The sequence below is a fragment of the Lithobates pipiens genome, unplaced genomic scaffold, assembly GCF_037356315.1.
Source record: "Lithobates pipiens isolate NorthernLeopardFrog02 unplaced genomic scaffold, aLitPip1_a1.2 Scaffold_13, whole genome shotgun sequence".
Classification (NCBI taxonomy): Eukaryota; Metazoa; Chordata; class Amphibia; order Anura; family Ranidae; genus Lithobates; species Lithobates pipiens.
The window spans coordinates 62,024,298-62,038,668 of record NW_027507718.1 but is presented as its reverse complement, the minus strand read 5'-3'; the positions used below and the strand labels follow the sequence as shown (position 1 = coordinate 62,038,668).

At 43.0% G+C, this 14,371-nt stretch overlaps 1 protein-coding gene across 1 annotated transcript in view; it reads right to left on the bottom strand.

The window, feature by feature from the left end:
• The window catches only part of C9orf72 (C9orf72-SMCR8 complex subunit), an 86,410-nt gene that overhangs the window by 32,461 nt on the left and 39,578 nt on the right, over positions 1 to 14,371 (bottom strand). Inside the window, exon 4 of the mRNA XM_077475138.1 lies at positions 5,520 to 5,584. Coding sequence (XP_077331264.1) covers positions 5,520 to 5,584 — 65 coding nt within the window. The remainder of the gene's footprint in view (positions 1 to 5,519; positions 5,585 to 14,371) is intronic.

Sequence of the window (14,371 nt, the reverse complement as noted above, 5' to 3'; positions counted from 1 at the left end):
ATTCAAAATTTATTGAGTACTATGTAACTATTAATGTGTATGTGTATTTGTCTTATAGCCGCTCTTTTGCATATGGTGTACCAATGCCTGCTAATATGAAATACCTTGTATTACATTCATCAATGTTTACCATCTCTTATGTGCTGCCAAGCTGACATATGTATCCATTATGTTTATACCATGTATACACACATACACACACACACACACACACACTTTTTTTTACTAGGGTTACAAAAAAATGTTTACTAAATACTCTACCTCCACAAGTCAATTGCCTCATTTAAAGTCCCACATTCCCTTATGTACTTGAACCCAGGATGGAGGTACATATTTTGTGCCTCATTTAAAGTCCCAAACGCCCCCCTCTTGGCTATATTATAATTGCACTTAGTAATATTTGATCACTAGACAGTGCTGTGATAAAGGCTGTTTATGTAGCACAAAGGCCATATATTTTTAATATCTGTACTTTGCATGCGTCGTTTTTGCAGGGTATTTCTATCCATGAATACCTGCTGCATGCTATATGGTGAATTATATAGCAAGTAATTCTTATTATATCTTTGGTATCTAACTAGCATACAGTACAGGATTATTCTACTCTATCTTTAGTTCAATCATTTTCACTACTTACTTAGCTAGTGGTAATTTTTTGTGGCCATATACTATAATAGTCTAGCTGCTTTAATGTACCTTTTATCAAGTTTATTTTATTACGTACACCCCCAGGGTGTCCCTAAGCTCTCTTTTTTTTTGCCTGCTGTTCGTGCCACTTGCACCTGAGTGCTATATCTCTATGCCACTACAAATGTTTCTAGTTTTGAAAATAAATTGTTTTACGTTATTTGTCTTTATTTTCCTTGCTAGCCATAATTTTTTTTAAATAAAGCTCCTGAAGAAGCATTATGATACGCGCAACATGTTGAGCCATCAATTTTGATGTGTCGCTGCCTTCCAACCACAGCTATGGACTCTCTTCAGATGATGGAATGATGATATATGCATCTCTTTAGTTCCATTGATAATTATTGGTTGAATATGGTAGCGGTAGTATTGCATTATATCTATATCAATAATTGTGGTAAATTTTAAATATTTGTAATACATTTTGTTTATGTTTTTTGTAATAAATATCTTTGATATATAGAACGTATTTTGTCGAAATGTGTCTAAAAAGTCCAAAGTCCCCTTTTCTGTTCTTTTCTAAGGCCATACCGTATATACTCGAGTATAGGCCGACCCGAATATAAGCCGAGGCCCCCAATTTACCCCCAAAAAAACTGGCAAACTTATTGACTCGTGTATAAGCCGAGGGTAAGACATGCCTGTCCATCCCTGTGTGTGTGTCCGTCCATCCCTGTGTGTCCGTCCATCCCTGTGTGTCCGTCCATCCCTGTGTGTCCGTCCATCCATCCCTGTGTGTGTGTGTGTGTCCATCCATCCATCCATCCCTGTGTGTGTGTGTCTCCATCCATCCATCCATCCATCCCTGTGTGTGTGTGTCTCCATCCATCCATCCATCCCTGTGTGTGTGTGTGTCCATCCATCCATCCATCCCTGTGTGTGTGTGTCTCCATCCATCCATCCATCCATCCCTGTGTGTGTGTGTGTCCATCCATCCATCCATCCCTGTGTGTGTGTGTATCCATCCGTGTGTGTGTGTGTGTGTGTCCAGCCTACTTGTGTCCCGAGCCTTTGTCCCGAGCCTCCGTCCCGTGCCGAGCCTCCTTGCCTCCGTGCCTCGCCGCCGTGCCTTGCCTCCGTTCCGTCCCGTCCCGTCCCGTGCCCTCTTCGTTCGTCGGCGCCTCGGCGGCCATTGTAAAATTCAAAAGCTGCGCCGCCGCCTTCGCCTGTGATAGGCGGAACACTGAATTTCCCAGCAGCCTGTGTTCCGCCTATCACGTACATCGTATCATCCTTGTCCGTAGTACGAGGATGATACGATGTCCGTGATAGGCGGAACACAGGCTGCTGGGAAATTCAGTGTTCCGCCTATCACAGGCGAAGGCGGAGCCGGAGGCGCGGCTTTTGAACTATAGAATGGCCGCTGTCTGTCTGCTCGACACGCTGATCGAGCGGGCAGACAGCGATGACTCGAGTATAAGCCGAGGGGGGCACTTTCAGCCTCAAAAAAGAGGCTGAAAATCTCGGCTTATACTCGAGTATATACGGTATTTGTTTTTTGGTGAATAGCAGCAATCATACAAGGGTATAGGGGATATTAACTAAACCAAGCCAGGCACATATAGAGTAGATTGTGATTTCACATATTTGATACCGGTTTGTATAAAGCAGTACGTGAGGGTGCCTAGGCACTCCCGAGCCTACAGCTTCATAGCTGTATGTCTGAGGTAAGAAATCTAAGGCACTGCAGCCTCTGGTTTCTAGTCTCAGGTGATCTGGAGTGCAGTTTGGCAATGCCATTTTCAATATTTCTAAATATACAGCTTTCATTGAAATAATACCAAATGAATCCTCCCAAAATCTAAGGTATGACAATTGTCTCTACTTGTGCTCTTTCCCTGTACCCTGTCACATATGGTCTTGGTAGATATTAAAAACAGCTGTGATGACACAGGCCTACTGTTGTCACTATCAAGAAGCCACTGTAGAGCATGTGCATATAAACAGGAAGAGGCTGAAATGGCATGACAGAGGCAGGGGGAACACTGGAAGGGTAAGAGAGAAAGCACTATCAGCCACCACACCGCAGAGGTATTTTATTTACTTGTGACTAGGTACCTTTGGAACGTGTTACATGTGCCCCCCCCCCCTCCCCTTTAGGGTGGAACTTGCAACATGTCCCAGATCCTGCCTCCTCTTCCCCCCTCCCTGTGACAGTGGGCAGGGATCCTCTCCCCACACCTGCTGTCACAATTTAAAAACAGCGTGGTTGTGCAGGGCACCATCCACATGGCCACATCATTCACACACACACAGCATTCTGTGAATAAATGAGCTACAAGTACCGTTGGCCACTGTGGCTGACAGCCCTGTAGTTCTCAATGAATTGTAAGGGCACTGGTGATAGTCTTTGTAGTTCATCGATTCTTCCTACAATTCAGTAACGGATTACCCATATTCGAGGTATGGGCAGACAGCTTTACTGACAGTCTGCAGGATCCTGGCATTGCACCTGCAATCTGCTGCTTGTGGGTGCAAAGCTTTACAGGCTCCAGTGTAAAAAAAAAATAACAATTACATTTTTTTTACCTTCAAAAATATGTGCATTTATTATTATGGTCTTTTTTTTTATTTTTATAAAAGATGAACCACTGTGACTTCTGCGACTTTTTGCTACCTGAATGCAGTGACTTTAAGTAGCTCATTACATATTCAATTGTCATCCAATCTGGTGATATGTATATGCATTCAGCTATGACCTGTTGGTTCAACAGTTAATCACATAAATGACAATTGTAAATCATGAATAGGGGGGAAAAAACAAAACACATGTTGGTATCTCCAGAAATTATGTGAGCTGATAACTTCCTGTGCCGTCTGCCTTGCACAAGAAAGGGCGAACTAGGCCAGGCTGACACCACTTTCTTAGAAATTCAGAGCCAAAAGTACACTATGGCTGCCGTGTCAAAGAGGAAGGTAGAGGCGCACAGTAGATTTCTGACACATCAACAGTTATTGTTCTGTACTTGCAGAATGTTTAAGTGGATAAAACATGAGGAAAGGTGTATGTATTCCACAGATGTACTGTACATATATCATAGATATGACATGAGACATATATTTCCTCCTCAGGGCAAAGTTATAGGGTGTAAGCCCACTCACCAGCCTTTTACACCCCTCTCCAGTGCTCCCCCCACTGGACTCTCATCATAACTGTCACCAAAATACCCACTGTAAAGCAGGCCAAAAATGTAAAATTTTCCTTTAGATTTACCAAAACCATATAATATGGAGGTCAAACCTAAACCCTTTCAGTTTGTATGCAATCAGGCAGGCCTTTACAAGGTAAATCTAAAAGGAAAATTGTATAATGTGTTTTAGCTTTGAGTGGTGATGTAGCCCCTTCTGTGATGCAACAGTGCTCAAGTCTAGCAACTAGCCGCTAAACCAGAAGACTGCATTGCAGCAGGAAGTCACATGTCCCATCTTAGAAGACAGCAAGAAGAAGCCATTTTAAGAGATTCGGGGGTGGGCCTTACACAGACACTGTCACTATGACCTGAACGAGCAAGGTGACTGTAGTTTGTTTAAAACTCTAACTAAAAGTTTTGTATTGAGTAGAGAAAGTTTAGAAATGTTTTTTTTTTTATTGCTGTTGGTGTTCCTGCTGGGGATATCTTTCATCATTTCTTATCCTGAATACACAGCAGGAAGTGAGGGGGGGGGGGGGGGTGGTGCCACCTTTTATTGTTGACAGTAGAAGCAGTGTCCCCATTTAGAGATTCCCTCTCACCTTCTGTTTCAGATACATCAGACAGAAGCACAGGCACACGACCCTACAAGAGGAGGATGGGTGCAGCTCTGCAAAACCATTGCACCGAGCAGGTAAGTATATGTTTGTTGTTTTAAAAAAAATATATATGTCAAGCTTTACAAATCACTTTAACCAATTGCTGATCGCCGCCATTACTAGTAACTATCCCCTATTTTGTAAACGTTATAACTTTTGCGCAAACCAATCAATAATCGCTAATTGCGATTTTTTTTTTACCAAACATATGTAGAAGAATATGTATCGGTCTAAACTGAGGAAAGAAAAAACGTTTTTTTCATATATTTTTGGGGGACAGTTATTATAGCAAAAAGAAAAAAAATGCTGCATTTTTTTAAAAATTGTCGCTCTATTTTTGTTTATAGCGCAAAAAATAAAAACTGCAGAGGTCATCAAATACCACCAAAAGAAAGCTCTATTTGTGTGAAAAAAAGGACGCCAATTCTGTTTGGGAGCCACGTCGCACGACCGCGCAATTGTCAGTTAAAGCACCGCAGTGCCGAATCGCAAAAAGGGGCTTGGTCCTTTGGCTGTAAATTGGTCCGGGGGTTAAACAGCGACAGCGCTGAAAGCTAAAAATTGGCTTGGGCAGGAAGGGGGTGTAAGTGCCTGGTATTGAGGTAGTTAAAACAAATATAGCAGCTGGTAACAGCAGATTCTGGGGTTGATTTATCAACTGCAGCTGTGCATAGAAACCAATTGGCCTCAAGATTATTACGTTTGAAGCCGATTGGCTCCCATGCACAGCTGCATCAGATTTTGCACTCTCCAATTTTAGTAATCACTCGGTGTCACTGACTCACTGAGATTCTACAACAGTGCTACTAAAAAGGAAGATAAGCAGAACAATGTTAACTGGAAGAACCAAATGCTATTTACACACAAAAAGAAAAAACTGCTGTATCTGTCAAACAATCAATGCTTGGTGTCATTCCAATCTTCATTTAAATAACTAAATCTAATAGGATCAGCCGTTAGTCTCATATTAGTTGAACCATGGAAGTCCAATATTGCAAAGTAAGTACAATTTATAAGCAAAAAAATATATATTTAATATTACTTGCTGAGAAATCCTTCATGGCAGCTGTCACCTATGTCATCATCGTTAAGAACAGTAGTAGCAATCTGAAAAAGAAAAACATTTAACATACAACTGTGAGAAATTACCTTTTAGATTACTATTATGTTAAATAAAAAGAAGTTCATTTCTTTTTAGCAAATGTAAAGGCTGAAAAAAGGCCAAAGCTGAAATGTCTATTGTGGCAATAAATTAGACTAACACATGGAAAACTGTGCCTCCTCTTCTCAGCAGAGACCAACAATATTCACATTAGGCTGACATTATTGATTACAATAGCATTACTCCACAGAGGACTAAAAGAGAGTATTCTGTATTGGGTAGAAAAGAGCAGAGTTCAGTCCTCTAGAGATGCTGTAGATCTGTACACTGCATAGATTTCCCCACTGCTGTGACAGTATTCTTTATGCAATGCTAGGATTGTTAAAGCCGAGTTCCTGGCAGATATAAAAGACACAAATGAATGTAACTTATGTTTATTAATGCATCAATAAATGTATTTTTTAACCCTTTCGCTGCCGTGGCCGTTTATTTTTTTGCACACGTGTTTAAAGGCCAAGTTCATCTTTTGGGAAAAATCAATAAAATGCACATATTTTTACAGAAACAAAAATGCGCATTTATTATTTTTGTACAGAAGCCTGCAAAGCACTGCACCTGCGACCAGTAGATTGTGGGTGCAACATCAGACTCCTGCACACTCTCCCTTTAGCTTTCTGCCTGTATCTCCAGAGAGGCTGTTACAAAGCTGGAGAAAGAGTGCGTGGATTGCACTTATCAACACTGAGTATTATGGTTGCCACCTCGTCCCTTTAAAACCAAACACATATTAATTGCACGGTTTCTGTAGCCGATTAACGTGATAATTAAACTCACTTGGTGCCTTATCTGCATGAAATTAGCCTCAGAACCTGTGCAATTCATATGTGTTTGGGTTTAAAGGGATGAGGTGGCAACTCTACTGAGTACTACATGTTTGCCTGCCGCAGTGGCAGACAGGACTTGTAGTTGCTTAATTCACAGATGTCTGTGAATTTATGACACATCTCTTCACGCGGAGCCTTTCACAGCTGCAACAATTTTAAATGCGACATCGGCTGTGGGGGGAGAGGATCTCCTGCCCACTGTAAGGCTCGATTCACATCTGTGCATGTTGCTTTTGAGAGTTTCTACTCTGCTTTTTTCTGCAGTGCTTTCTTTGTTTTTTCAGTGATTTAGCATTTTTTATGTTTTGTTGTTAGACAGATTTAAAAACCCAAATCGTGGCGAAAAACGCACTGCATGCTTTTCTGCAGCTTCTCCATTGAAATCTATTGAACCAAAAAAAAAGCTAAAAAGCAGCGTTTTGCGTCTTAAAAAGTCCCTGACCCTTTCCAAAAACGCAGAGGCACAAAATGGATTGATGTGAACATGCTCCATAGGAACCCATGTTAACCACTTCCCGCCCGGCCTATAACAAAATGACAGTCGGGCGGTGGTTCAGTTATACTGACTGGGCTTCATATGACATCCTTCAGGATAACAGCCGCTACGTGCCTGTAGGGGCATGCATCACATCGATCGGTGGTGCGGTGTATCAGTCTGACACACCACTACACCAATCTAGGTAAAGAGCCTCCGGCAGAGGAGGGTGTCCAATCACGGCTGATCCCGATGTCAACAGAAAAAGCCTTTGATAGTCCATTTGTTTGAAAGTCCGGCAGACCTCAGCTACAAAGTCTGTCGGACCAAGTACGTTGAAAAGTCCGGTCGTGTGTACGCGGCATAAGACTTTCATTGGGGCATATTCATTTTTGACATGGTCTTGAATTAATTTGTGGTTAGGAAAAATACTTTTTTGTGTGCACAAACTAACAAATCTTGGTTGGAATCAATGGGCCGCATTTGTGGGAGTATTTTGTAGTATAGTGTTCCATAGAAAATGTGGATTCTGAAAGGAAAGGAAAGGAAAGGAAAGGAAAGGAAAGTGAAGGTACTTATTTATTCTGATCACTGTACATTCGTGTGTGTGTGTGTGTGTGTGTGTGTGTGTGTGTGTGTGTGTGTGTGTGTTCAAAACATTTTTTTTTTTGGGGGGGGGGGGCTAATTTTAGGTGCTTAGGTGTAACAATTTATTTAGTTTTTTTTACATCTTAAGGGACAAAAAATCCTGTATGTGATGCATTTTTTGGTGACTGGTTCTCTTTAAAGTGGTGTTGCCACCCAAAAAAATAAATAAGAAAATTGCTTAAAAAAAAAAAAAAAAAAAAAATAGTAAAAAAATAAAAAAATTGGAAATCTTTTTTTTTTTTTTACTCGCATCCAAATGCCTGTTGCTAGGGGGTCCCTTGTAGTCTGCCTCCTTCATTGCCTGGGCTGGTGACATCACTTCCCCTCGGCGCCGCACAGTCATCTGGGACCGGTCACGTGTCCCAGATGCCTGTGCGGCATATCACGGCGTGCAGCGAAGCTCGCGCATGCGCAGCGGGTGCCCAGCTGTGAAGCCACAGCCGGGTGCCCACAGTAAGAATGCCGGCGCCGCGAGCAGAGCGGGCAACGAGGGGGGGGAGGGGGCTTCGTTCCCCCGCATCTCTGGACCCTGGGACAGGCAAGTGTCTGATTATTAAAAGTCAGCGGCTGCAGGTTTTTTTTTTTTTTTTAGGGGACACCCCACTTTAACCACTTCAATACAGGGCACTTTCACCCCCTTCCTGCCCAGGCCAATTTTCAGCTTTCAGTGCTGTCAAACTTTGAATGACAATTGTGTGGTCATGCAACACTGTACCCAAATTATTTTTTTAGAATTTTCTTCACACAAAGAGAGCTTTCTTTTGGTGGTATTTAATCACCGCCGGGTTTTTTATTTTTTGCAAAAAGACCAAAAAAAAGACCAAATAAAAAAAAAAAAAAAAAGTTTTTCTTAGCTTGTCAGAAAATTTTGTAAATAAGCGGGCGTTCCGCCATTGATGGACACTGCTGAGGTATCACTGATGGGATGGCACACTTAATATGCAGCACTGATCTTTGCTGATAGGCGGCACTCACCTATCCTCCAATGAAGCTACTGGAGCGCAGTTTGCACTGCCATTTGCTTCTTCCCCAGCCAGTGACAATAGAACCTGGAAGTAACAATTTACAAGTCGCTTCTGGGTCCTCAGCAGGGACAGGATATCAGCAAACATTACATGATCCCCTCCCCTATATGCAGCAGCACCCGCCATGCTGGTCTTCACAGTGGCAGTAACCAGCACCTGAACTGGTATTAGTCTCTTTCAGTCTCCAATACAACACATCTCAGACTGGGAAAGGAAGGGGCAGCACTGGAAGCTAATCAGTTGTGCTGTAGTGTTTAGTGTTGCTTGATGTGCTATCAAGCAAAATGCTTACAGGAGAAGAGAGCAGAATGTCAGAGAGATGAGACCCATCAGTAGGCTGCTTTCCTGTTTACTGTTTAGTCATAGGGAGGGGGTTGGAACATGAGTGCTACCCAACTGCATCAGAGAAACAACAGGTTTTATGCCCTTGCTAGACAGGACTGTCCTGTTTGGCAGAGCGGTGTATATCTTAGGAACGTTTGCCAAATACATGGACAACTTCGCCGCAGTGTCGGAACAGTCCTGTCTCCTCTTGAGATTTATCATGCCAACAGTGTTTATTTTCAATGCTTGGTTTTTGAATGTATTGCCCTGTACAGCTATGCAATCACTAAATGGAAGTACTGCAGCAGGGTTGTATCTCATTTTGGTATGTGTTTATCAATTGTACGTGTAACCTTATAAAACCTTTAAAAAAGAAAAAAAAAAAAACACAGAACAGGACAGAAATACAAACCCTTATCTATCTTTATCTATGTACTGTATTTATCGGTTTGCCTGGAGTTTAGCTATAGGAGCATCATCCAAAATAAAAGCAGTTGTCAGTTGAGTTCTAAAACTGAACTTCAGGCAAACCGATGAACACATCATTGAAATTCTTATATTAGACAGAACTTTTTTTCCCCATTTTGGATAGAGCAAGTGAGGGTTATAAACCCTGTCATTTTGTTTGCCATCAGTGTCCCATTGGGGAGATTTACCTTCACTTCCTTTTCCATAGCCAAACAAGTAGTAAGGGGCAATCACCCCACCCCAGGTCACCAGAACTAGAGTTCCCATTGGGAGATTTCCATTCCATTACATTTCTGGGGAAAACACAAAATTTGGTGATTTTTTATTTTTACTTTCACTTTTTTAATCATAATGGTAAACAGGAGAGAGAGGATAATTCCCCCTGATGGGCGCACAGACAGCAAAACATAAAAAGCATTCTAATCCCTCTCCACAACTGGACAAGAAAAAAAAATGTTGCCCTAATTAGGCTCCATGTACACAGGATGCTCAAAGTCGTTCTAGAAGTCTGATTGCTGGCAGGAAAACGCTGCTTAAAAAAAAAAAAACAAACACACGATTTTATAAGCGTTTTGCATTGGCGTCAATGTGCATTTAGCCGCGCTAGCTTTTACCTGCGTTTCTCTTCCTCTATTCAAAATCAATGATTCCCTATGGGAGCCCATTAATTTGAATAGAAGTCGCACCAGAAATCGGATCATGATGATGTGACTTATGTGCTGAGGATATTGAAGGGGAACCCCCGCAAAAATGAAAAAAAAAAAAATTGACCATACCAGGCCACATGACCTCATGGGGGTGTGGGTGCTTTGGGGCTAGAGCCTCTTCCGGACAACCATGGCCAGTGGATGTGGTCTGAGGCGGGTGCTTATCGGAACGAGTATGGGGTATTGTACCCCTACCTATTCACCTAAAAAAAAAAAAAAGTGTAAAATAAACAAACAAACACAAAAACATACACTGTACACAGGTGTTTAAAGTAATTTAACAAGGCAGCTCTGGTGTCTCTTCCAATTCCTTCTCCCGTCCTTCGGCAATGTCCCTCTCCGGTTCTTCTACTCTCTGCGCTGTCTTCTCCCGGGTCTTCTCCCTCTGTTCTTCTTCCAATGTTGACTCGATGCGATCTCCAGGTGTAATGCTGGGTCCACTGTGTGCTATGACTTATATTGGCATGGGGTGGGGCCACCCATCAATGTCATGCGGAGGCCCTGCCCCTTGTGACGTCATCACCCCCTTCATGTCCCGGGTTAACATTGGAAGAAGAACAGAGGGAGAAGACAGCGGCGAAAACCTGGCTGAAGAGGGAGAAGACAGCACAGAGGGGAGAAGAACAGGAGAGGGAGAACAGAGGGAGGAGACATCGCCAAAGGAGGGAGAAGAGCTGGAGACGCTGGAGCTGCCTTAATAAACATACTTTAAACACCTGTGTGCAGCGTTTGTTTTTGACACCTATTTTTAGGTGAATGGATAGGGCTACAACGTACCCCATGCTCATTCACATAGGGTGGGGAGTTGGGATCTGGGGGCCCATTTCTTAAAGAGGGCTTCCAGATTCCAATAAGCCCCCACCCGCAGACCCTACAACTGGCCAGGGTTGTCGGGAAAAAAGCCCTTGTCCTCATCAACATGGAGACAAAGTGCTTTGGGGTGAGAGGCGCAGGGCCCCCTTCTATTCAACTCAAATCTATTCAAATCAATGGGCTCCCATAGGGAACCACTGATTTTGAATAGATGCAGAGAAATGCCTGACTGGCGTTTTGAGGAATGCTCTTGAACACAATTTTAGGGCGTCACACAACAACCCATATCAGCCCTCTGATAAACGTCCAAAAATGTCCATATGTGCATGGACACATAGGATAACAGACGGGAGTTTATGGACTGTTAAAAAAACAAAAAACACCCAAACTCCCAAAAATGTCAGTTTATGAGCTTCAGTGTGCATGGAGCCTTATACTTTAAAGCAGGGGTCTCAAACTCAAATTACCTGATGGCCACAGGACAAGTTTCCATATCCCATGGGGGCCGCATGCAACTTTTCCTTTCCCCCCCAGCGCTGGTATCAGCGAACACATTATTAATCCCCAGCATTGGTGTCAGCGGACGCACTACTAATCCCCAGGAATGGAGTCAGCGGACGCATTATTAACACCCAGCATTATCCCCCACTCTCCACAAATAACCCCCACCCCCCCCTCCACTCCCCACAACCGATTTTGACAGATACCCGCTCCCAATTCTTTCTTCAAAGGCTGCATTCACACCTGAGCGTAGCGTGTTTGAACGTTTTTACCGGCGTTTTGTCGCGCGACAATGAGCGTTTTGTCACACTACAACGCGCGACAACGAGCGTTTTGTAACACTACAACGCGCGACAACAAGCGTTTTTTAACTTCAGCGTTTTTTTTTCAGCCAATAGGAAAAATATTTTTTCATCTGCTTATTTTTTTCTTGAGCAGATACAGCGTCAAAACGCCCGTAGAAACGCTCGTTGTCGCGCTAAACGCCCAAATCAGCCCAAAAGGGTCCGGAACTTGTTTGAGCTTCAGGCGTAGGGCTTCAGGCGACATGGAGTGGAGATGTGAACCATCTCCATTGAGAATAATGGATTTTTTCCCCTCCAGCGTTTTGTAGCTTCAGGCGTAGGGCTACAAAACGTTCAGGTGTGAACGGGCTGTAAGACTTCGGGACCAGTCACAGAGCGCAGAGCTGCTCGCGCATAAGCAGTGGGCATCCAGCTGTGAAGCCACAAGCTGTCACAGCCTGGTGCCCATAGTGAAGGTGCTGGCGCTGGCGAGGGAGGACTCAGAGAAAACACTACTGGGGTGAATGCACCGCTAGACCATGGGACAGGTGATTGGGTGTTTATTAAATGTCAGCAGCCAGTTTTTGTAGCTGTTGACTTTTAATTTTCACTTTAGAGCCTGGAGATCCACTTTAAGCAGCACAGGTTCAAGCACACCTTCATGCAGCAGCACAGGTTGATCACCTCAGTGCCCTCAGCCTGTGATGTGACAGTGAATGAGCCAGTCCTTCTGGTCTCTCTCCTCCTGTCAGCGTGTTTTCTTTTCGGCACTCCTAACTGGCCAATTTCTCTATCCCTCTCCGAGACAGAGTGTAGATGTGTACATTTTTAAAATAAATACATAACCACATTTATTGGTAGTTTTGTTTATATTGCCTGAAGTTCAGCTTTATTCACATTATTCTGCATAGATCTATCTCTCTCATATATACGTAGTATGCATAGTATACTAGCTCATTATGAATAACTTACCCGAAATGGAAGCCCCTGAAGCGACCCTCGTTGTCCTCCTCTGGCGCCGCCATCTATCCCAGAGTGACTTCCAGGTATCATGGCTCCGGCGCTGTGACTGGCCGGAGCAGCGATGACGTAATCCACACGGGAGCCGCCACTAACTGCATGATCAGTGCGTCTGCGCGCCGCTGTCTGCGGCGCATGTTCCGTAAACAGCGGTGCCTTTCTTTTGCAAATATCTCCTAGTGTTACAAAGGAAAAGTCTGCACTATCAAATTACTCTTGGTTTGAACCAATACTAATAGGTGTAACCATTACCCAGAAAGAGTGAATAACTACCCCTTACTCTCTGAGTGGAAAAACAAACAAACAAACAAACAGGTGCTGCAATTAAAAAGACCTGAATATAAGATTTAGCTATAAATGAAAGAAAACTTTGATCGCGCAACCTGAATAAATTAATCAAAACGAGTGCTCACATGAATCTCCGGAATACAAATTTCCGTGCCCAAACCACTCCAAAAGATCAATAATCAGTTAATCAGTGCTAAAAAATACTTAGTGTTAATGAAAAATATCCCTGTTATACCACTCATAAAATATATGAAAAAATATAAATCAATATGTGAAATATATGGAGAATCTGCCTCTCACGCAGACCAGCAACAACAAACAAAAATTAATGAAAATCAATAAAGTGTCCCTTGTGTTGTGCCAAACACTCTCACTCAATAGAACTACAAGTGACAGGAAACCAATGTTAGTGGTAAATGGTAAGAAATTTCTCAAAACAAGTCCACATTAATCAACTAGTTATAAAGAAAGTCTGTATAATGCAAAGATCAAATGGATATTGAACTTCAAACAAAGTTATTTCTTCAGAAATGTAGCAAAAACTGACACATTAGCAACAGTCTATCTTCCAGCCCTCTCTTCATGCAGCGGTAGCGCACATCTCTCTGCTTTACAGGAAAGGAGAAATATAATCAGTTGGCCGCTTACTAGATCCCAGATTCAGATGAGCATATCTCAGACCCAAGTCTCCACACAGAGCCATGTTCACCTCCAACTCCTCAGCTTGAATCAGTGTGCAGCAATCACCTCCTCTACATGTTAGGGCTGCAGACCACACACAGCACTTCACTTCCTCCACTGGCTATACGACCTCTTCCTCTGTGGAAGGAAGTGCTGTGTGTGGTCTGCAAGAAGGATGAACAACAGGGCAAACAGGACAGTGTAAAGAGGCCCAACAAATCAAACAAAAGGGTCAAAGATCCAACTCAGTGTGGACCCGACAGGACTCTGTGGCTGATGCCTGCATTTGTGGTGCATCAACCTGGTAAAACTTTGAGAAAATATAAACCAAACACCAAGTGGTGGCCTTAAAAAGTTGCAACAGAAGCTTGCTGTCAGAAAGCCCAGGAAACGCCAACTGGTCACTGCAAGCAAAATGGGTGGAAAGAAGGATTGCAGGAACAGAGATGTACTGTATATATACATTGCGGCTTTGAATTGGTTTACCAGGATTATGGATGTAGATATCAGCCATAACCCCGGTATTGTTTTTTACAGCTGGTGGCTGACTTTCTTATTAGAGCATTCTGAGAAGCTTATAAGCGGTTAGAATGCTTCTGAAAGCGTTTTAGCGGCTCATGAGCTGCTCAGAATGCTTTCATGAGAAAACCAGTGCATCCCCCTCCTCCCGCTGC